This window comes from Ahaetulla prasina, chromosome 1, assembly GCF_028640845.1.
Source record: "Ahaetulla prasina isolate Xishuangbanna chromosome 1, ASM2864084v1, whole genome shotgun sequence".
In the NCBI taxonomy this organism is placed as follows: domain Eukaryota; kingdom Metazoa; phylum Chordata; class Lepidosauria; order Squamata; family Colubridae; genus Ahaetulla; species Ahaetulla prasina.
In genome coordinates, this window is record NC_080539.1 from 253,352,099 (window position 1) to 253,377,073 (window position 24,975).

General features: G+C 39.0%; 3 protein-coding genes across 3 annotated transcripts; all 3 read left to right on the forward strand.

Annotated features, from left to right (window-relative positions):
* Positions 1-249: 249 nt before the first annotated feature.
* Positions 250-6,751, forward strand: LOC131204814 (olfactory receptor 1052-like; the record flags this gene model as incomplete). The annotated part of the gene is made up of 2 exons (XM_058196418.1): positions 250-1,150; positions 6,735-6,751. Coding segments are annotated over exons 1-2 (918 nt in total), but the record flags the coding sequence as incomplete, so codon positions are not given.
* A 6,843-nt stretch (positions 6,752-13,594) lies between these two features.
* Positions 13,595-16,999, forward strand: LOC131184148 (olfactory receptor 1052-like). Its single transcript, XM_058155212.1, has 2 exons — positions 13,595-14,495; positions 16,956-16,999. The coding sequence occupies exons 1-2, from the start codon at positions 13,595-13,597 to the stop codon at positions 16,997-16,999; spliced, it is 945 nt and encodes a 314-aa protein (XP_058011195.1).
* A 4,957-nt stretch (positions 17,000-21,956) lies between these two features.
* Positions 21,957-22,895, forward strand: LOC131184223 (olfactory receptor 5AP2-like). Its single transcript, XM_058155339.1, has one exon. The coding sequence runs from the start codon at positions 21,957-21,959 to the stop codon at positions 22,893-22,895; it is 939 nt and encodes a 312-aa protein (XP_058011322.1).
* Positions 22,896-24,975: the final 2,080 nt, after the last annotated feature.

A 24,975-nucleotide genomic window follows, 5' to 3' on the forward strand; every position in this document is an offset into this window, starting at 1 on the left:
CTAGCTTTCTTTCATTTATGGAATTTGATTTGACTGTTCAATAATAGTCAAGAAGAAACTTATGAATGTTATAATATATTGGGTTGTCAGAATGTTGACAATCACATACTCAGTTTTCTCTTCTTAGAACTTAATTTTTAATCCTCCTTCCAAGATCTTATTTGAGATCACAGAAAATAACTTCTTATGTAGTTGAAATGTTAAGAGAACATGTAACATTGAGTACTATATTTTGTTTTCACAGTGTTAATGGGAAATAGCACATGGGTGACAGAATTCATACTCACTGGGTTGACACAGGACCCACACTTGCAGCTGATCCTTTTTGTGATATTTTTTGCTATTTATGCCATCACCTTGATGGGAAACGTGGGCATGATTGTCTTAATCAGAACCAGTCCTCAACTCCACACACCAATGTACTTTTTTCTTACCAGCTTATCATTCCTAGATACCTGTTATTCAACAACGGTGACCCCAAACTTTCTATCCAATCTATTAAAAGAGAAGAAGTCAATTTCCTTTGCAAGTTGCTTTACTCAGCTTTATTTTTATGCCCTTTTTGCCACCACAGAGAGCTACCTCCTCGCTGTGATGGCCTATGATCGCTACGTGGCAATCTGCAATCCTCTACTCTACTTCATCACAATGTCCCAAAGGAAATGTGTTCAGTTGATAACAGTTGCCTACATTGCTGGGATCATTAATGCTTCTATACACACAGTGGCTGCATCTAGACTGTCCTTCTGTGGCCCAAACCTCATTAAGAGTTTTTATTGTGAGGGCCCTCCCCTTTTCGCTCTTTCCTGCTCAGATATCAGTCTTAATTATCTCTTGGTTTTTATTCTTGTTGGCTTTAATTTAATAACAACAAGCATGACTGTTCTCACCTCCTACGCTTATATCTTGGTCACAATTTTAAAGATCCATTCTGCTGCAAGCCGTAAGAAAGCCTTCTCCACGTGTACATCTCACCTCATGGTCATCACCATTTTCTACGGATGTCTCAGCTTTATGTATGTACGGCCAAGCTCTAGGCAGAGTTATCACCTAGACCAAATGGCCTCTGTGTTCTATGTAGTGGTTACCCCCATGCTCAACCCATTAATCTACAGCATGAGGAACCAGGAGGTAAGAGGTGCCTTCAGAAATATCCTAGAAAGGAAATTTCATGTTCAACACTTTTAAGAGCCATTGCTTTTTGCCAATATTTAATTTTATATAAAGGCTCTTCTATTAGCAAAGAGTTTTATCGTTGTGTCTCATTAAATAATAAGCCATTATGCTGCACAGTTTCCTTAGGGCTCTGATAGTAACTATATATTTACTTCTTTGTTCAAAAAATGAAATTTGAAATCTAAAAAAAATTATCCTATTTTGGGGTAGCTATCATGCCTAAATTATTATCATTTAGAAAGGAATAACAGACTCTGCTCTTTTCTGTTTACAAAGCAAGGAGCAAAACCCAGACCAGAGGAAAAAAGAACAGAGAGAATATGTTCTTCAGAGTTAGAACAAAGCTGGCATTTATATTTGGTTTAATCCAGGCCGATCTCCCTTTTTTAGTGTTCTTAGGGGTTAGGGTTAGCAATTATTTAAGCATATCAGACACCTATCGTTCTTGTGTACCTCAGTACCATAGCAAATGCCACTTGGATCCAAATGTAGTCCTATTTGGAAAAGGACAAATTTTATACAGTGCATAAGTTATTTCAGCTTGCTTTAACAAGCTTACTAAAATCTACTTTTAAAGGAGAAGTTATGCATTCTAAGGGGAAATAATCTGTAAACTCAGATCAAACCATGCTGTGATAAACAGTGGCACTGGGAATTTATGAATATGTTTTTTATAAGTAACTGACCATGGAAACATATGAAAACTAGAAGGGAAATAAAATCTTTGTGCCTTTTGTGTAGGCAACGCTGCTTCCATTTTGTTGAATTAAGATCAGCAGCAACAAAGACAGACAACACAAAGGGAGTTTGCAAGTCCCATTACACTGAGATAAAGATGACAAAAACTTAGTGATTCCAAACTGATGAAGGCATTTAGCAAATCCTTGTACACAGTGGAAGGGAAGGGAATGACAATTAATATGAATTGGAGAAAGAACAAAGGTGAGATTTTACATGTCCTCCCAAGAATGCTTCTGGACGTTGTCTCTTGGCCTGCCTGTTCACAGCAGAATATATTCTTCTAGCAGGAAGGATATATAGGTTTTTAATTTTTTTAAAGTTTTGATATAGTACTGTGTGTGTATATATTGTGTGTATTGTGTGTGTGTGTTATATATATCTATAATAAATTGCTACAATACAGTTTTTAAACAAGTTGAACCTGACTCAGAATTATACTTTATAGATAGCCAATTCAAATACTGAGAGCTAATCAAGCCACACTGTAGCCTCTGACACAGAAGTAATTTCCAGGAACACATAATCCTCTTTAGGTAGCAATCCAAGTTTAATATAAAGTCAGTATCTTTCATGAGTAGCAGTCCAAGTTTAATATAAAGTCAGTATCGTTCAACACTTTTTTGAGTATAATTACAAAATCAATACATTTTAATTTTCTTCCAAGAACCTGGTTCATCCTAATAAGACTATTTAACCAATACAAAACTCAGGCCATGTAATACATTTACACAGGGGTGAAATCTAAAAAATTTCCCTACCGGTTCTGTGGGCGTGGCTTAATTGGTGAGCATGGCTTGGTGGTCATGTGACTGGGTGGGCATGGCCAATAACAATAAATAATAAAAATAATAAACAAAGTACACAAAAAAATAAGAGGTACCAAAAACCAACTTTCACACTTTACACACACACAACACAACTGACTCACACACACACACACAAAATGCCACATACAGCTTTGTGAGATTTTGTGTGTTTGTGCAGTTAGAGTGAAACACTACAGAAACACACCAAATCTCAGAAAGCTGCACAAATATTTTATTTTATTATTTTATTTATATTTTTTAGATAAAAGCAGCTAAATTTAAAACTTCCTTAACTTTAAATTGCTGTCTAAAAAAAAACTCCTTAAAAAAAAAACAATTAAATATTTTTAAAGCTCCCCCCCCAGTTACTTACTCAATTGAAGGCAGGCAAATTGAGTTGCTCACTGATAAGATGGATTGCAGGCAAGCAGATTCAGTTGCTAGCTGATGCAATTGATTGCAGCAGCCGAAGCAAGGCTTAGGGAACCCAAAAGAAGCTGCAGTTAGGCAAGTGGGGACCAGGCAATTGCATTGGCCTTTGGCGGGGGCTGTTGTAAGAGGTTGTTTAAAAATGATTTTAAAAGCCTGTGATGATCAGGCAACTCAGCTGGGATCGCCAGAGGAAAAAAAGGGTTTTAAAGGGTTCTGACGATCCCAGTTGAGCCATGTGATCATCAGAGGTTTTTTTTTTACTTTTTTCAGCTGAAGAAAAAATGCTTTTAAAAGTTAAAAAAAAAAAAAACCTCTGATGATCGTGCGGCTCAGCTGGGGTGGGGGTGGGGGCATGGATTTTTGCTACCAGTTCTCCAAACCACCTGCCGCTATCACTAATCAAATCCCCAGAGTCATATTCTCTCCTGAACCCTCCCCCTACTAGAGGTCATACAATAATAGTCCAATGTCTTCTTTCTCCTCAGTCACGTGTAGTTTCACTTCCGATATTCTCCCTCTGTCAATCTTCCGAATGGAATGTGGAATCAGCAGCTGCCGTTACATTCACGCGCCAACACAATTCAAACCTCTGGTTTTGAAAATGGCATTTCCTCTCTCCCCCACATACAATGTCAGCCGACGCTGGGAACAGTGAAAATCTCCCCCCCTCTTCTCCATAAAGCATGTAAGACAATCAGTAGAGCAAACGTTTAACAAGGTAATAAAATAGTCAGATAATCTAGTAGGAGAAATACACTAAATTAAAGCGGAGGCTGACAATTATACTGTATCAACACTCAGGCGATCAGCGTCTACACTAGTATAAGAATGCATCAGAGTACATCCGGAATCAGGCACTTATAATTTATTATAATAATTTTTATAATAAAATGATATAATGATATTTTATTATTGTATCATTTTGTATTGAATTTCCTCAAGTATAAAACCACTGCAACATCCTAGCATTCAGAGAGTACTTCCTAATGGATTATCCCCAATGCCATCTCCTCCTGTTGTTTTGTTTTGTTTTCAAAAATGTAAGATAAAACACAAAGTAACAGGACAATGGGAGAGTAACACATGCAGTACCTAATAATTCAATATAACATTTTATTAGTAAGTGTGGTTGCATACTAAAAGCTTCGTTTAGACCAACTCAAGAATTTATGGGTCAATTAATTCAGCAATCTGCTGGAAAGGTACTGTGATTTAAAATACATGGAAGTAACTAATCTGTCATGGTTAATTGTTATAAAATATATAGAAACTATAACTCAGCTGAAATATTTCATTGCTTGTTTATTTGCATTATTCAATTTGATTGCCAAATATTCCACGCTGGCATGGAATTTAAAAACCTTGCAAAAACACATTTAATCCAGGAATATCTTTCTGGATCTGATTCTACATTAATCATGTCTCACCTTTCTCACAGTACTTCAGCATTTTTTTTCCTTGTTTATTTGGACAACTATTAACACAATAGTGATCCCAAATTGTCATTTGAAAGAACAAATAATTCCTTTCATTAGCAGTCTTATTCAGAATTATTTTTTTATGGTCCATTGCTGTGGTAGTCAATCTGGTCCCTACCGCCCACTAGTGGGCATTCCAGCTTTCATGGTGGGCAGTAGAGGTTTTGTCCAATACTGAAGCACTTTCCTTTTTTTTAATTTAATTGACTTTTTAAAAAATTTTCATAGCATTATTTAAAAACATTTTCATTAGGTTTTCATAAAATTCCCCATGACAATTTAAATTCCTGAAAATATACTATTTGTATTGCCTGTGCATAAGTTTAGTTCACGTTATGTAAGTGAAACTAAATGGCGCTATAGTGCGACTGCAAACAAAAGAGCCTTGTCCCAGAATAGCTCACACATCTCCCCCCATACCGCCCAGCTGTAACAGACAAGCAGAGCTGGTAGCCACCCCACCCTCAAAACCCAATCCACGATGTGCAAGAGGCATGCGCAGATGACGATACACAGCGCATTACTGTGGAACCAGTGGGCAGTTAGAAAATTTTACTACTAACAGAGATACAAAAGTGGGCGGTAGGTATAAAAAGGTTGACTACCCCTGGTCCATTGACTACAACAAGGACTGTCTCCTTGGGATGGTCAACGACCTCTTCCATGGTGGCAGTCATAACAATAGCAATAGCACTTATATACCACTTCCATGTCTGACAAAATGATTGTTGAAATGAACATTTTCTTTAATTTTATCATACTATAGGTAACTGTGCCATTCAAATCTTAATTCATGACCTGTTTCAAAGGGAACTGTGAAGATATGGTTCTAGAGAATACCAGGTCACATTGCCTAAATGTAACTCCTTTCAGAAATCCCCAGATACAGAAGATTCCACAATCCACAGCCATTTGGTCTTATGATGGAGTAGTTTAGACTGAACATCATTTCTTTCACCCACAGCCTCTAGACATCAAGACAAAGCTTTGATAATATCACTTGGTGGGCCTGGGTTGAGATGTAGGATTGAGTGTCAGCATTTCAGAAAAAAACCCTATTCCAAGTAAAACTCTGAAGCACACATCTTTCAAAGTTCTTTTACTAGGCTAGGTAAACTGGCACATCTGGGAAAATCCAAATCTGAGAGATCTGAGTTTTCCTTCAGTAAATCAAAACCCCCAAAACTATCCCCTGACTCCTCTGTCGATCACATTCTCCAATTGTCAACCGTCCCATCTCGAGACAGCACTTCAACCACTCCTTCTCCAGATGCAGGATCAGCCTGACCTTGATCAACAGGAAGAATTTATTATGTCTAATGTCTAATGACAACCCCTCCTCTAAATCCCCCCTCCTACTTTCCCACACATGAGAAAGTGGCAGCATGGAAGCTTCCGGACTAGTATGGCTTCCAAAGCTGACATCGTAATGTATTTGAATTTTAGGAGGGAAATTTGGGCGGGAAAATGCACGTTGCTGATTGGCTGATGCCTCAGCCAAAATACTATTTAAAGAGGGGTTTTTGCCTGTTGGCTTTTGCTGGGATCACAATAAACCAAAGAGCTGTTGTCACTTGTATCGTCTCCTGCCTCTTCATTGCCTGAACTTAACATTGGCGACGAAGGTTTGATTTTGAAGGCAGTGAGACTAGGAAAAGAGCTGAAGGAACAACGTAATTTCAAACCCAGCCAGTATCAAGGGCGGATACATAGCGATGTCTAGCTATACGCCACCAGTGCCATTCGACCCAGCCAAGGAGAAATGGGGGTCGTACATGGCTCGTTTTGAGTGTTTTCTCAAAGCTAACGAACTACAAGGAATATCGGATAATCAAAAGCGCGCTTACTTCCTGAGCCACTGTGGGCCAGAAGTCTTCGATACCGCCGAATCGCTGTCGGAACCAACAGTCGGTGCCATGGCAAACGCTACAGACGACACTACGAGCACACTACGCGCCGGTGCCATCGAAGTTTGTACAACGGTTCGAGTTGAGGAAAAGAGTTCAGCGAGAGAGTGAATCGATAAGCATGTACATGGCCACATTAAGGAAAGCTGCAAACCATTGTGAGTATAGAGACTTGGAGGACTCTTTATTAGAACAACTTATTTGTGGGGTCAGGGACATCCGACTACAGAGGCGGCTGCTGTCAAAAAGCAACCTAACCCTGGCGATAGCCCTGGATGAGGCCAGGGCACACGAGATGTCCACCAAAGTGGCGGAAACCTTACAAAAGCCGAACACGCCAAATGCCGCGGCGAAAGCAACGCCAGTCCGCAGCGAAGAAATGCAGGCCGAATCGGACGGTGAAGAAGAGGAAGAGGTTTTTCACACCGGGAGGCCGGAGAGAGGCGACCGGGACGAGTGCGTGAGTTGTGGAGGCCAACACCAACGACAGAATTGCAGGTTCAAAGACACAATTTGTCGGCGGTGTGAAAAGAAAGGACACATAGCTCAGGCCTGCCGAGCCTCTCAACCTTCCCGCCCAAAATTCAAACCGGCCAATCAACAGGGCGCTGGATCTGCGAAGCGGCCAGGGATTGGTCAGTTCAAAAAAGGCGCGAAGTTGAATCAGACCACTGTGAGAGTGGGCCACGCATCGACACGGCTAGAAAAGAAAATATTCACCAAGACATACATCGAAGGAGTGCAGTGTAAAATGGAGGTGGATACCGGCTCATCAATCACGATTATGTCTTGGGACACAATCGCAAGAGACCTGCCAGACGTCGCAAAATGCCAGCTGCAACCCCAAAAGCTGAGAGTGCAAGACTACCAGGGGAACCGAATCCCTGTTCGAGGAGTCATGCCCGTCAGAGTGAAATATGGACAATTCAAGAAAACCCTGCCGATCACCATCGTAGATGGAAACCTGCCCAGTTTGCTAGGTCTGGACTGGTTCAGAGCCTTGGGCATGGAAGTAACCAGGGTTCACAGAAGCGGAGTCAACCTGAAGGATGAATTGTTGAGAGAATTCGAGGACGTTTTCCAAGACTGCCTGGGCAAGTACGTGGGGACCCCCATTTCATTCAATTTGGACCCCCAGGTGGCTCCCATTAGATTAAAAGCTAGGAGGGTCCCGTTCGCCCTCAAACCCAAGATTGACAGGGAACTAGACAAATTAGTAAGCCAGGGAATACTAGTCCCCGTCGACCATGCAAAATGGGACACACCAATAGTGACCCCAGTCAAACCGGACGGATCAGTCCGGATTTGCACTGACTATAAGGCAACACTTAAGCATTGCAAAAGAGTGCTTACCCTGTTCCCGTAGTGCAACATTTGTTGCACTCGTTAGGATAGGGACAGGTTTTTGCCAAACTCGATCTGGCTCAAGCCTACCAACAATTACCAGTTGACGACAAAACGACCGAAGCGCAGACGATTGTCACACATCGGAGCGCTTTTAAATGCACTCGACTTCAGTTCGGAGTTAGTGTAGCCCCCGGGTTATTCCAAAACCTAATGGAACGACTCCTACAAGGTCTACCAGGAGTAGTTCCATATTTCGATGATGTACTGGTATCAGCAGAAAACTTGGAAGAATTAGGGGTCAAATTGCAGAAGGTTTTGGGCATTTTCAGGTCTGCGGGGCTTAAGGTTAAACTCAACAAATGCCAGATAGGAGTTGAATCTGTAGAATTCTTGGGTTACCGGATAGATAAGGAAGGCATCCACCCAACTGAGAGCAAAGTGCGAGCCATTAGAAAGGCTCCAACCCCAAAAAACAAAACAGAATTACAAGCATTTTGGGGGCTTGTAAACTTCTATGCGGTATTTTTAAAAAATAAGGCAACGGTAGCCGAACCGCTACATAAACTGCTAGCGAAAAAAGCTGTTTGGACTTGGGGCAGGGTTGAGGCTAAGGCATTTGAAGGCGTTAAGAATCTCTTGTCCAGCGATAGCCTTCTAATTCAGTACAATGGGACGTTGCCACTAGTACTAGTTTGTGATGCATCACCCTACGGGGTAGGGGCTGTCCTCAGCCACAGGTTACCGAATGGTTCAGAAGCCCCTATCGCATATTTTCCCCGCACGATGTCCGCAGCGGAAAGGAACTATAGCCAACTAGACCGGGAAGCCCTGGCTAGAAATAGAATAGAAATAGAAATAGAATTTTTATTGGCCAAGTGTGATTGGACACACAAGGAATTTGTCTTGGTGCATATGCTCTCAGTGTACATTAAAGAAAAGATACGTTCATCAAGGTACAACATTTACAACACAATTGATGATCAATATATCAATATAAATCATAAGGATTGCCAGCAACAAGTTATAGTCATACAGTCATAAGTGGAAAGAGATTGGCGATGGGAACTATGAAATGATTAATAGTAGTGCAGATTCAGTAAATAGTCTGACAGTGTTGAGGGAATTATTTGTTTAGCAGAGTGATGGCCTTCGGGGAAAAACTGTTCTTGTGTCTAGTTGTTCTGGTGTGCAGTGCTCTATAGCGTCGTTTTGAGGGTAGGAGTTGAAACAGTTTATGTCCAGGATGCGAGGGATCTGCAAATATTTTCACAGCCCTCTTCTTGATTCGTGCAGTATACAGGTCCTCAATGGCTGGCTATAGTTTCTGGGGTTAAAAAATTCCACGAGTACCTGTTTGGGCGGCAATTTGAAATAGTCACAGACCACAGACCTTTATTGGGACTCTTGGCGGAGGACCGTCCAACACCGGTTGCATTATCACCCAGGCTGACCCGTTGGACTATTTTCCTGGCAGCATATTTGTACAAACTGTCTCATCAACCGGGCAAGGATTTGGGACATGCGGACGCTTTAAGTAGATGCCCGTTGCCAGAGACTATTGAAGACCCGACTCCCGGGACGCCCGTCTTGTTAATTGACTCTTTGGACTCTGGCCCAGTCACATCTACGGAAGTGACTAGGGCATCTTACAAAGACATTGTTGTAAGAACTGTGATCGGTTGGGTGCAGAGGGGATGGCCCACTGCACCGGGGGATCGTTTCAAAGAATTTACAAAAAAGCGTTCGGAACTGTCGGTACAAGGGGGGATAGAGTGGTTATTCCGGAGAAATTACGAGGGCATGTGTTGGAACTATTGCATGTGGGCCACCCGGGGATTGTAAAGATGAAAAGCCTAGCGAGAAGTTACGTGTGGTAGCCACAAATGGATAAAGACATTAGCGACCGGGTAGGGAAATGCCAAGCATGTCAAGAATCAAGGCCACTACCCCCAACACCCCCCATAAGGGATTGGGAGAAACCCCAGGGTCCTTGGTCCAGGATCCATATAGATTTTGCCGGGCCGTTCCATGGGCAGACCTTCTTAATTGTGGTAGATGCCTACTCGAAGTGGTTAGAAATTTTACTCATGAAAACCACAACAGCGGAAGCTGTAATCACAGTATTGAAACATCTATTTGTGACACATGGGTTGCCCAACACTCTAGTGTCCGATAATAGCCCACAATTCACGGCCACCCAGTTTGAGGGGTATTTGGCAGAAGAGGGCATCCGACATGTCCTCTCGGCGCCTTTCCACCCAGCGACGAACGGACTTGCAGAACATTTTGTACGCAGTGCCAAGGAAGCGCTATCTAGAATTAGCCCAGGAGATTGGCAATCCAAAATTGATACCTTCCTTGCAGTCCAACATAGAACTCCCTGTGTGACCACCGGCCGCAGCCCATCGGAGTTATTAATGGGTAGAAGACTCCGGTGCCCCCTAGATCGGTTAAACCCAACATACTCCCCTGAGGGGTACCAAAGCACAAAGGGAAGAACCAGAACAATGACAACAGCTGACCCGGTATGGGCACATAACTATAGTGAGGGCCCAGCGTGGCTAAAGGGAACAATTGTAGGAGAGACGGGCCCAAAGTCATACATAGTGGACATGGGGGATGGCCGAGTGTGGAGACGCCACATAGATCAATTACGAAAAAGAATACAAAACAATCCAGAAACCAAACAGCCAGACCCTGACTACCCAATATTTGAACAACAGCTAACTCAACCCCGAGGCGATCGGAGGACTTAGCTGAGTCTGAAGAAGTCCAGCGACGCCAACCGGCTCTCCCAGAGGACAGCAGGGACGACTCTGCCAATAATCCAGGGCCGGATGGCCCAGAGGAGGAGCTGGGAGGAACAAACAGTCCCTCCGACCAGCTCGACTCACTCCCAGGGAATGAATTGCGCAAGTCAGAAAGAGTTAGAAGACGCCCTGTCTACCTGCGTGACTCCGTGGAAAAATAACATGCAAATGTTATGCAAAAAACTATGTAAATATGGTACAATGTGTTCTGGGAGGGGAGGAGTGTAATGTATTTGAATTTTAGGAGGGAAATTTGGGCGGGAAAATGCACGTTGCTGATTGGCTGATGCCTCAGCCAAAATACTATTTAAAGAGGGGGTTTTGCCTGTTGGTTTTTGCTGGGATCACAATAAACCAAAGAGCTGTTGTCACTTGTATCGTCTCCTTCATCTTCATTGCCCGAACTTAACAGACATTGAGTATGATCTTGATGATACCTTACTCCTTGCCAATGCTTGATTTCACCCAGTGTTTTCATGTAGAGAACATGTCAATCAGGAGTGGGAAAGAACTGAACTCTGAATCACATCACAATGTGATGGCCTCTCTCTTTCTCTCACTCCCCATCCACAAGCATGACTGAAGTGGCATGGGGGAAGGAGACATACCACTGCATCACTCCATATCCAATACTGACATTCCTGAGTTGTCACGAGTTACCATGGTTGACAGTACTGAAAGAGTTGACAAGAGATCAAAGAGGATGCACCTTCTCCTTCATGGTCCCACCACTAATTATCAACAAGCATGACTGTTTCTATATTGTGCCCTGGTGTGAAATTTAATTGAAAGGGATCCTCATAGTCTGCTTCATCCAGGGAACTTTGGAGTTGCTAGAAATTATCCAGCATAGTTAAGTCCAATGATGCCTTCCTGAAGAGGGTAAAGACCACTGTCTCCCTAAGTGTAGATTTACCCAGACTCTCTGCCGAAGAAGAATTCACCACTGCTTGGACTCAGACAGATACCACCTCCTGGGAGGCCTTCACCAACTAGAGGGGCAAGGGTCTAAAAACATAAATGAACACACACACAACTTCAAGGATCTCACCCACTTTCTCAGGGTAGAATATCACACCAACAAGATCATACCATCATTTAATAGTCTTTAAAATCACTGCTTCACAACATTGTATAGGTTTTAATATTTTCTCTGAATGATTCCATTACTATTTTGAACATAGTTTTGTTAATCTTTTTTCTATTTAAATAATAAAACCCATATTTTTGAAAGACACTCTTTGTCTACATGAGGAACATCATTGTGTGGAAAAAAAGTATCATAAAATACTATTAGCAAGTGGACAGAAGTGATCTCTATTTAATGTTACATTTTCCACCGGTAAATATTTCAAATAATTGCAATTCGGTTTACTGAATTTTCACTGTATAATTAAGATGGAGCAGTTTGAAGCACTTCAGGGAAACATTCCCAAACCATTGTTTTTTCTCAGTAGAATTCTTTTCTGCATAATTCCAAAGAGAATTTGTGTAAATATTATTGTCTGCAGTACTGTATAAAGCTGTTGAGTTGCTGAAGATTGAAGGAAAATATCTTAATTTCCTGACAGGAGCAAAAGGATGTTAGTACAAGTTTCAAAAACCTGCAACCAGAAGCTTGAAGAAGATAGATATTTTAAAATGTGAAAGATGCAGTTGAGCTGGAAAAAAACAAGTGAGTTTGATAATAAAAAGGCAACTATATAACTATTGCATTTTATTGCTTATGAGAGTTTGCTTTAGAGTTTATGGGATGATAAGTTATTATTACTTCAAAGAGCATTGACTGGATAATACAAGAATAGCAAAATCAATCTTGCATGGTAAGCGTAAAATCTGATTCCCCAGTGTAAAAAAAAATAACCTCCCTTAATATATCAAGAAATTTAAAAGTTCAGTGAGGAATAAATCTATTCATTTCGCATAAAAGATAAGGTATTTTGAGCGGGAACAAAACAAATATTACGTTTATAAAGCTGTAAACATTTTGTTGTAAAATGTAAGATTTTAGTAATGGGTAGTACAAAAAAGCAAGTAAGATTAACAATCAAAACATAGCTGGCACTAACATTACAAAATCAAGATTAAAGAGAGAACTATATTTACTAACAAGAAATTCTTCAAAAATATTCATAGAAATTATTCTTAGAACTATTTGATAGAATGAACAACTGTTTTACAGAATGAAAAACAACTTTTCTATAGAGTTGATTATATTAAAGGCCATCATGAAAGACATACTAGAATACGGTTGACAGTGATGAATCATCTATGAGAAGAGAGTCAGGGTAGCTTTTACCATTCATAATTCCTTTAATCAACTCAAGAATGAGAAGCCCTTGTAGCCCAAAAATCAGCTTCCACAAGTCAAGGCACATGTAGATCCAGCAGTGAACCAATGGACCAATTGACAACAGCTTCTCAAATAGCCTGTGAAAGGAAATGTAAATGCAAGTCATATTTGCTCAGATATTTGTCTGAGGTCTCAAAGATTTCAGTAGCATTCTCATGGTTGTTAATGGTCTTTAATAGTCCTGCGGAGAAATTTATTCATGGGCTGGAACTGTTTTAGTCACATATAGTAGAATATGCCTAATGCATTCTAATTACCCTTGCTATTTCATTGCATAGCACCTAATACTTATCAAACCCAATAAAAAATAACTCCTATTACCATGACTCAATTTTCAGATATCTATGCAGACTCAGTATCACTTCCTCTAAACTGAATATTTTATTACCGTACTTGACCTCTTTATCAAAAGTCTTCCAACTTCTGTTTCTTTTTCTAGGAAGTTAAAAATCGATTCCATTCTCATTACATTACTACATTAAAAATATTTGAAAAACAAACAAAAATTAACTGAAATATTGTTCAACACTGTTATTATGATTACATGGGAAATAACACACCGGTGACAGAATTCATACTCACTGGATTAACAGAGGATTCACAGTTCCAGCTCATCCTCTTTGGGATATTTTCTGCTGTTTATGCCATCACCCTGGTGGGAAACCTAAGCATGATTATGTTAATCAGGATCAGTCCTTCTCTCCACACACCAATGTACCTTTTTCTTACCAGCTTATCTTTTTTGGATATTTGTTATTCATCTTGTGTTACCCCAAAGTTTCTATCCAACCTTTTAAAAGAGAAAAAGATAATTTCGTATGGGGGGTGTTTAACTCAGCTTTACTTTTATAGTCTTTTGGCCACCACAGAGTGCTACCTCCTAGCTGTGATGGCCTATGATCGCTACGTGGCAATCTGCAATCCTCTACTCTACTTCATCACAATGTCCCAAAGGAAGTGTGTTCAGCTGATAGCAGTTGCCTACATTGCTGGAATAATTAATGCTTCCATTCACACAATGGCTGCATCTAGACTGTCCTTCTGTGGCCCAAACCTCATTAAGAGTTTTTATTGTGAGGGTCCTCCTCTTTTTGCTCTGTCCTGCTCAGATATCAGTCTTAATTATCTGTTGGTTTTTGTATTTGTTGGTTTCAATTTATTAACAACAAGCTTGACTGTACTCACTTCCTATACTTATATCCTGGTCACCATTTTAAAGCTCCATTCTGCTGCAAGCCGTAGGAAAGCCTTCTCCACATGTACATCTCACCTCATGGTCATCACCATTTTCTATGGATGTCTTAGCTTTATGTATACGCGGCCAAGCTCTAGGCAGAATTATCACCTGGACCAAGTGGCCTCTGTGTTCTATGTAGTGGTGACCCCCATGCTCAACCCATTAATCTACAGCATGAGGAACCAGGAGGTAAGAGGTGCCTTCAGAAGTATCCCAGGAAGACAATTTCATCTTCAACAGATATGATATTTTTAAGAACCATTGCTCAGGTTTAGAGAAGAAAATGTTTTTGTTTTTGTTTTATCATTGTGTGTCATTAAATATTAAACCACTATGGTGTACAGTTTTCTTAGGCCTCTGGTAATAACTATATATCTACTTTTGAGTTCAAAAAATAAAATTTTATCTCTAAAAAAGATACTTTTTAAAATCTTTTTTTAATAGCTATCATCCCCAAATGATTGCTGTCGATTAAAAGGGAATGGCAAGCTCTGCTTTTTATCTGTTTGCAGAACAGATAGGAGGGAGGAAAAAGAACAGAAAGAATAAGTTCTTCAGAGTTAGAATAAAACAAGCTATGGAGTTTTTTTGGTGGGGGGATTAATCCAGGCTGATCTTTTTGGAGTATAATTACAAGAACAATGAAACATTTACATTTTAATGTCCTCATATTAGAACCATAAAAGACTGTTTAACCAATAAAGAGCTATCAAGAATAAGAGCAAAGCATTTTTACCGATTTACATGTCCATGTAATACATCCTCAGTGTAAGTTCAACAATGTACGTTTTTTAAAATTTCCACTGGGTCCAATAAACCCAAGAACACTTTGTTGCTCATGTTTTATGTTTGTGAATACTATCTTTAATAAATGCATTTAATGTTTTTTAAAAGTTGAGACCAATGATTTTATAATATAGGAAAATGCAGTTCTCTGCTCCAAATTTTTTTTGTTATTTTTTTTTTCCATTATGGATAAAATTGAGTTGTTCAGTCTCTAAAAAACCATTATCCGGGCATGCAAATATGTAAAAGTTTCTAAGGCAGTTAATATATTTTATCCAAAGAACAGTATGGTAACAAATGCTAATATTTGATGATAGCCTCAGTATAGTTGGAAGAATGACCAGGTTTTGCTAAGGTATTTACGATTGAGAATGGAATGGATTGCAATTTGATGTGATGAAGATTGGGTATGCTGGCAGAAGAAAGTGTGATCATATGAAGGATGGCTTAGAATCCCCATACCCTCCAATAGATTTGCCAATACTGCTTTTTAATTGCCATTGCTAGGGATAAGTCAGTTAGCTGGATGTGTCTGTAGTCAATAATTAATATAATTCTAGAAGAGTCCCTGTCACAACAATATCCTTCTTGTAACTATGGTTGTTGTTGCTGTTAGTTGCGAAGTTGTGTCCGACCCATTGCATCCCCATGGACAACGTTCCTCCAGGCCTTCCTGTCCTCTACCATCCTCTGGAGTCCATTTAAGCTCATGCCTACTGCTTCAGTATATATCATATATATGTAGGTCTTTGGTTATTCGGATTTTTTCCCAGAAGCACAAAGCTGAAGCCTGAAGATGACGAATGAGACTTCGTCAAAACGTCGCCAAGACACTTCCAATTTTACACGGGAGAAAACCCGAATAACCAAAGACCTACATACAATCACCCGCGAAAACCTCAAAAAATATATATATAAATATTTATATATATATATATATATATATATATATATATATATATATATATATATATATATATATATATATATATATATATATATATCTCTAAATATATACAAAATGGCACAGCATAAATTGAATAAAATTTTATTATTTTATTATTTATTATTTTAATTTCTATACCGCTTTTCTCCCAAAAGACTCAGGGCAGTTTACAGCCAGATAAAACAACAGATACAAAAATTAAAAACAAATTTAAAAGACTAATTCAAATTTGGCTAAGAACTGTAAAAATCCAATAAAAACCCCATTAAAAACTATTAGGCCAGTCCTGTGCGATGGAACAAAAATTTTGTGTCACTCTGAGAAAAAATTCACATATTATAAGATGTTGGTAGGAACAGATGCAGCCGAGTATTTCTATATATTTATGCATTTTATATTTAAGCACACAGTTTTAAGTTTCCAAGGTTCATTAATAAAAAAAAAGAATCAGATGCAGAAGATTTTTCATAACTAAAACTTGTGAACAGTATTGCTGTTTCATGTTGTGTTATACTCTATCAATTAAAAATCAGAATTTACAATATTGTAAGAATGCATCAGATTTACTGGGAGTTGGGAACATATAAGTTATTATATTTAATAATATATAATGTTCTCCCCAGATGCGAGTTCAGAGGAGGAGGGTGAGTTACAGTCTGCAGAACGAAGTGTGGAACCAAGTATTGGTCAGGCTCAGGGCTTAGAGAATGGTAGTCTGATGGAGCAGCCTCAGCAGGGTTGATCAGATGACAGACAGGCTGAGACTGAGGGAGGCAAGCAAATTGGCCAGGAGGCTCCGGGCGAGGATGGGAGCAACTGCTGCCTGTTAACAATGAGGAGGATGTGGAGTCCACACCTCCTCCTGATCCATGGACATGTAGAGCAGAGGCACAACATTGGTCAGCTCATGAAGAGGCAACCTTGCCTTTCATGAAGGGCTGCACCAGCATTGCCTACTTAACCCCACCCTGAGGACTTGAGTGTTGCTGGAGCGATGTGCCCAGTTCTGTGCCTTGTGTGCTTGTTCTGTGTATCCTGGCCTGTTTGACTCCTGGATTTTCTGTGCATCCATTGGACTCTTACTGTACTGAACTTAGAATCTGGACCTGCATAACAGGGTATGTTTGCAGAGTTTGAATAAATACCTGTAGAACAATTGCCATACATATGGGGAGGGGAGGGGGGCAGCACATTAAGTTGTCCTCTTTTTCTCTTTCCTTCTATCTTTCCCAGAAGAAAATAAACCTTACCAAGGTTGCATGTAGAAGCTGGGATGATGGTGATGGAGGGGGAGAACTAAATTCACTAATAAGCCTATATGCATATTCACGTGTGTGTGTATGTGTGTGTGCGATATAATATGTATGTATGTATGTATGTATGTATGTATGTATGTATGTTTATATGTATGTATGTATGTATCACTCACACAATTCTTTTTCTGATTCTGAAGGAGGAACCTACAAGTTATTCCTAGGCTCAGTTCATGATTTTAAAGGCTTTACATTTGAAATCTCAATCTGCCTGGTTCTTAATATTGGTAGGAGTGGCTTTTCTAAAAATGTTCCCACCTCGTAGAGGACTATTTATCAAAAAGACGGAGAACAAGGCTTTTTTGATCTCTCTTTCAAAGTGGGGAATGAAATCCTACTGTTGGAGTTTTCAAATGGGATTAATCATCATCGCCAGTGTGTTCCTGGCTGGAATTCAAGGACTTAATTATCCCCTTTAAAGCCCTTCATGGCTTGGGGCTGAATTACCTGGCTTCTTGAGTTGTTTCCATCCATCCAATTGGGTCAGGCAAATTGAGCATGCTGTGAGTCATAAAACAAGAAATGTTGGCTGGCAAGAACCAGGGGACAGGCCTTCCCTGCCACAGCCCTGCCCTCTGAAATATTCTCCCTTCAGATTTCAGGATGACCTCAACTCTGTTGGCTTTTCATAAGGCTGTAAAGACTTGGTTGTTTGCCCAGGCATGAGTATATTAAGGGCCTTGTTTCCTGGCTATATTAACATCCCTAATAACAGTTTTACTTGGTGCCATATATATTTATTTTATACTGTTTAAATTGTTTTAAATTATTTTTATGACTTACGATGTACAGTCTCTTGTTCAGACAGGTGGCTATAGAAATCAAATAAAGTTAAATAAGTAAATACTTAAACTCTTTTAATCTTAACAGCTAGACTCCTGAAATTCTTTAAGAACTAAATCCTGGAGCTGCATGTCTGTTAGAAAATTATATTGGAGATAATTACTTGGGAGATAAAAGTATTTTTGAGTTTGTTTATTCATGTCTTTTATGTCCATGAAGGGTGGGTGTTCTTCGCTACCAAACTATTCAGCTACTAAAAACTAGATGCTCAGGAGCATCTAGGGGTATGTTACTGTGTAATATTGGGGAATGCCCAGTGGTGGGTTGCCCCCGGTTTGGTAGTAAAACCGGCGAGAGGCTCCACCTGCTGACTGGGACATCGTCATAGGCAATATGTGCATGCGCAGAAGCACCCATGCTCCCATTGTGAACCAGTAGTAAAGGTAAGTAAAGCCCACCCCTGGAAACGCCTTCTGGGATGGGGATGGGGAGCTATTTTACCCTTGCAATTTTTCTGACATATATTTTACTTTGTTTTGTCCACATGCAGGTTACAGTTGGTTCAAAACTGTTTCATCTCCAGCTTCCTGCAAGATTTTGTTTGAAAATATTGGGAGGCAAGTAAAGAGAAAATTTAGATCTGCAAAGCTATTCCCTTCTACAATAAAATAAAAGGCATTTATTAGCATTCTCCCGGTCCATCCCACAATTCATTTGTAACCTGTAAGCACAACAGAAGTCATGAATTGGAAATACTTGGCTTAATAAGAAAAGAGAGAAGACTGAGTAGTGTTTGGAATATGGCTTGCTGTTTCCAGCTGAATTGTGGGTGGAATGATAAATGTAATGCTTTGCCAAGAATTAATTGCATAGATTTCAAAATTAAAATCAAGAACTTGCAGAGATCTTAAACAATGGATGGTTATAGAAAGACAGATTCACTGGCCCTCAAATAACAGGACTGCTGTCTAGAAAAATCAAAGCATTAGACATGTCTTCACCGCTTTGAAAATTGAAAGCATTATATGGTCACCAATCTTATACCAAACTTTTGGCAGTTCCCAATCAAGAATTAAAACAATATCACTTATAAAATAACATAAAAATCACATTAAAAGTATTAAAACTTTAAACATTAGAAACAGAAATTGGAGACCAAGTTAAAACTTCTGGCATGTGGTCATCTCATCCTTGTCTCAATTCTTGAGGGAAAAGGTCAGGTCTTCAGTGCTTCAGAAGGCTAGTGGGAACAGTGTTGCATAGGACAAGGGCTACAGAAAAGCACATTTCCCATAAGGTGGCAATGTTTAAGGAAATGGACGAGAAGCTATGTAAGTTGGACGGACAGCTAGATGTCCTTAAGGAAAGGAGGCCCCATAGATAATTTGGCCCTGTGCCATATATTCAGTTTTGCTTAGATTTCACTTTGTTGGAACTGGATGAACTGGAGAAAAAAAGAATACTGAAAATTGGACTTTGTCAGTTTAAATTTATTGCTGCAAGAATATTTTTGACATTTCCGTGGTATTCATGGGTTCATAAGGCATGAAGACGCACTCAGCAGGGAATTTCAGAACTGAGTGGGACAAACAGCCTGTCAGTTCAATGTGACATTTTACAGAGAAATATGTGCTTTGAAACTAACAATAAGTGCTTTGTTCTGTCATATAATTTAGCTTTGATGCACTGCCCTTGGTAATTATTAGAATAAATGTTATGTATTGTGGGATCTGAACTATTTAGGGAATACCAAGGATTTCTTCTGTAGAATTAAGTTCCCATGCAGAATCCCAAAGACAGCATGGGGAAATTGCTTACCATATTAATAAGAACATACAGAATTATCTGTAGTTCCAATACATCTGAATTGCTTCTTAACGCTCAAAGAATTTGGCAATTGGTTTTACATGGAGGTTATTCATCCACAACCAAATGTAAACTCTACAGGAAGAATATGCTTTAAACTGTAGAAGATGTTGTTGAGTTTAGTATAATTGGGTAAGTTTAACAGTATATCTCTATTAATATGGCATTTTCAAAACTGCTCTTTTCTGCTATATATTATTGATTGAAAATTCTGAATTTATACATATTATTCTAATAGCTGCTGACAAACAATTATGCCAGATGCTGTGTGCAATAAATTGGACATTGTTTTGTTTTACACATCCCTTTGGGTCTAATAATAATAATAATAATAATAATAATAATAATAATAATAATAATAATAATAATAATAATAATAATAATAATAATAATAATAATAATAATACATCACGCAGTCCTAAACATTTGGGAAGTGTTCGACTACTGATCTGTGATACGAAATCCAGCATAATTATCTTGTTTGCTGTGTATACTGTCATTTTGTGTAAATAAAATAACAACAACAACAACAACAACAACAACAAAGTTGGAAGGGACCTTGGAAGTCTTCTAGTCCAACCCCCTGCCCAGGCAGGAAACCCTACACCATTTCAGACAAATTGTTGATTTGTGATCCTTAATTTGGATCACATAGATTCATCCCTTTAACTGCCTATCTTGCAGTATTTTCTATCCTGATGTGTCATTCAGTAATAATAATGAAGAAATGCTAATAGATTGGAAGGATATTGATATTTCATGATATAAGTCTCCACCTCCTGGGTCAATATCTTCTTCTAGCCTGGTGGTTGACATGATTTATATCTTTGATCAAGTCTAAGATGAAGACCTTGGGTCTTTGCATTTACTATTCCATAAAGTAACAACTTAGCAGTTCAAAAGCATGCAAAAAAATGTAAGTAGAAAAATAGAGACAACCTTGGTGGGAAGGTAACAGTGTTCTATGCGCCTTTGGCGTTTAGTCATGAAAGCCACATGACCATGGAATTGTCATCAGATGGTGCTGGCTCTTTGGTTTAGAAACAGAGATGAGCACCATCCCCTAGAATCAGGCACGACTAGCACGTATGTGCGAGGGGAACCTTTACCTTTAAAATAACAACATTTTCTTCCTGCAACAGCCTTTTGACTTTGGGATGTATTTATTTCTAGTTCAGTTTTGCCTTGATTAAAACTCCAGTCTGTTTCCCATGGATATTTTCTTATGGATGTATGAGTGCGGTTGTCAGGCCCAAGCCCTAAGATGACACAGTGAAATCCAGTTGAGTCCAATCATTTATTTGCTTATACTGAATGGATAGAATCTTGTTAAACTAAAGCTATAACCTAAACTAATATGTACGTCCTAAGAGAGTCTATGATGTGGCTACCCTGAATGTCTTTCCACCTCCCTTCTCTAACTCAGACTGTGCAGTCTCTTTAATCTGAGCTTCTTACTGGGAAAGCTCTATGTTGCCAAAACTCCTATCCACTGCTTCTCCACACTCCATCACACTGATATAATATGGTTAAAAAAAAACCCCAAACATATGGCCCCATTGTGGGTATTTCTCATAGTGGAGACATCTGCTCCACTATGGAGACATTATTTCTAAGGAATAATCCTATCTCAGTTTTACCTTCCTTCTCTCAATCATAGCTATCTTATGATTTATCACTTGTTGTCTGTATCTTATGATTTATGATCTAGGACTTATCACTTTATGGTTTGTATATACACTGAGACCTTATGCATCAGAGACAAATTCCTTGTGTGTCCAATCACACTTGGCCAATAAAGAATGTACCAATTTCAATATTCCAATATTCAGACACAGTACCACAGCACTCCGTACATAGGATTTAACGATTATTTAAAAATGTTTTGTCACTCGATTTGTACTTGAAATGTTTAAGAGAACATGTAATAATAATTTCTGCATTCTTTCAGTTTCCAGACTGTTATTGTGATTCAATGGGAAACAGCACATGGGTGACAGAATTCATACTCACTAGATTGACTGATGATCCACAATTACAACTCCTCCTCTTTGTGATATTTTTTGCTATTTATGTCCTGACTCTGGTGGGAAATGTGGGCATGATTGCTTTAATCAGGACCAGTCCTCCACTCCACACACCAATGTACTTTTTCCTCATCAATTTATCATTCCTGGATATCTGCTATTCATCGTCTGTAACCCCAAAGTTCCTTTCCAATCTTTTAAAAGAGAATAAAGCTATTTCTTTTGCAGGTTGCTTTACTCAGCTTTACTTTTATGGTCTATTTGCCACCACAGAGTGCTACCTTCTAGCAGTGATGGCCTATGACCGCTATGTAGCCATCTGCAATCCTCTATTCTACTTCATCATCATGTCCCCCCAAAAACGTATCCAACTTACAGCATTTTCTTATATTGCCGGGATCATCAATGCTTTAGTACACACAACTGCTGCATCTCAATTACACTATTGTGGCCCAAACATCATTAAGAATTTTTATTGTGAACTTCCTCCCATATTAGAACTTGCCTGTTCAAACATTAGCCTTAATGAACTTTTGATGTTTATACTTATTGGGTTCAATGTAATAACAACTATCCTGACCATTCTTATCTCTTACACTTACATCCTGGTCACCATTTTAAAGGACCACTCTGCCAAGAGTCATCGGAAAGCCCTCTCCACTTGTACATCTCATCTCATGGTCATTGGCATTTTCTACGGGTGTGGTAGCTTTATCTATGCACGACCAAGCTCTAGACAGTCTCACCATGTAGACCAAATGGCTTCCCTATTTTATATAGTGGTGATCCCCATGCTAAATCCCTTGATTTATAGCCTGAGGAACCAGGAGGTCAGAACTGCCATCAGAAAAGTCCTACAAAAAAGAGCTATGTCCATTTATTTTTAAATCAAACTGTTAACAAAGTACATTTACATGAGATATTGTTGTATTTCAAGAAATAAAGGTAAAGGTAAAGGTTCCCCTCGCACATACGTGCTAGTCGTTGCCGATTCTAGGGGGCGGTGCTCATCTTCGTTTCAAAGCCGAAGAGCCAGCGCTGTCCGAAGACATCTCCGTGGTCATGTGCCGGCATGACTCAACGCCAAAGGCGCACGGAACGCTGTTACCTTCCCACCAAAGGTGGTCCCTATTTTTTCTACTTGCATTTTTATGTGCTTTCGAAACTGCTAGGTTGGCAGAAGTAACGGGAGCTCACTCTGTTACATGGCACTATAGGGATTTGAACTGCTGAGCTGCTGACCTTTCGATCGACAAGCTCAACGTCCTAGCCCCTGAGCCACCGCATCCCTTATTTCAAGAACTACATGCTGGTAAAAGTGTGTATATAGGTGTATTTATATACACCATTTATATAGGTGTATATTTTCTTGTAGCACAATAGTATGGCCTTACCAAAACATTATAAAGTGGTATTATCACGTGAAGTGTTAATACCACTTTATAATGCCTTGGTAAGGCCACACTTGGAATACTGCATCCAGTTTTGGTCACCATGATATAAAAAAGAGGTTGAGACTCTAGAAAGAGTGCAAAGAAGAGGAACAAAGATGATTAGGCGACTGGAACGCTTGCTGGAATTGGGTGTGTCTAGTTTAATGAAAAGAAGGACATGATAGCTCAGGGGCTGCCACAAAGAAGAGGAGCAACTGAGCTCAGGACAAGAAACAATGGATGGAAACTAATCAAGGAGAGAAGCAATCTAGAACTAAGAAGAAATTTTCTGTCAAAACAATGAACCAGTGGAACAACTTGCCTCCAGAAGTTGGAAATTTTCCAACACTGGAAGTTTTTAAGAAGAGATTGGACAACCATTTGTCTGAAATGCTATAGGGTTTCCTGCCTGAGCAGGGGGTTGGACTAGAAGACCTTCAAGGTCCCTTCCAACTCTGTTATTCTATTCTATTCTATTCTGTAGTCTGCATGCCTAGGTATTGAGAAAAGCTTCCATGTGTTCATTCTGGCTTATTCTCTGTTGTGTGCATATAGAATTCTAACTTGAATTCATTCAAGTTGGAAATATTTATATAAAATGATACTGACATATTACTTTTTGAAAGCAATACATATGAATGAATTAATCATTTTGTTTACCACTTCTTTTCTATCATATGTCCATATTTTTATTTCTTCAAGTTTAGGTAGCAGAGCTATAATTTTATCTTATGGTTCCATAAGTTTCAAAATTATATGTGTTCTATTTTTTTTTGTTAGTATCATTACCAAATGCTGTAATCATGGATTTAAAGGATATGATGTGTAATCTAGGATATCCTATAGCTTGCTATTTTTCATAATAAAATTAGGCTAATCCCAGAGAGCTATCTGAAAAACAGCCCTGTGGTATCATATTTCTCTTCATTGTCTCAATAAATTATATTACGCCAATAATTTTACAGCATTGATTTAATAAAATAGAAGATTCAGGTAAAATCTTCTACCATCATTTATGATACAGAAATTGTTTATCCTGATCTTTTTCTGGGGTGCTTTTCACCTTCCTAGACTAATTTCTATTTGATATTTCCCAGAATTCTTTCATTCAAATATCATTATCTTTTATATTAGTAGAAAGTAAAAAGTCCATCAAAATATCACCCAACCCCTCATTTCAACCCTGAGCTACAAATATTTTCCTTTATTGATCTCATAGGAGATCCTCCTTAAGGTTAAAATAATTACTCCTTATTTAGGAACAGTATCTACAGTATTTCTAGCAATGTTTAATATGTTTCTACTTAAAGGATGAAATGGAATTAAAATAAGAAATATTTCCCTTCTTCATCCATTTTTCTGTCTCCAACTTTTTAGCTGAAAATCTTTCAATTATTTTAGGAAAGCTTACAAAAGCTAGATAAACCGGTTTCTACAATAAGAGGGTTCCTTGCCATTTTTCTCACAGAGCTTTCTGAAGTTGTTAGAAAAATAATTGTGGGGGAGGTGAGAAGAAAGCTCAGGTGAAAAAATT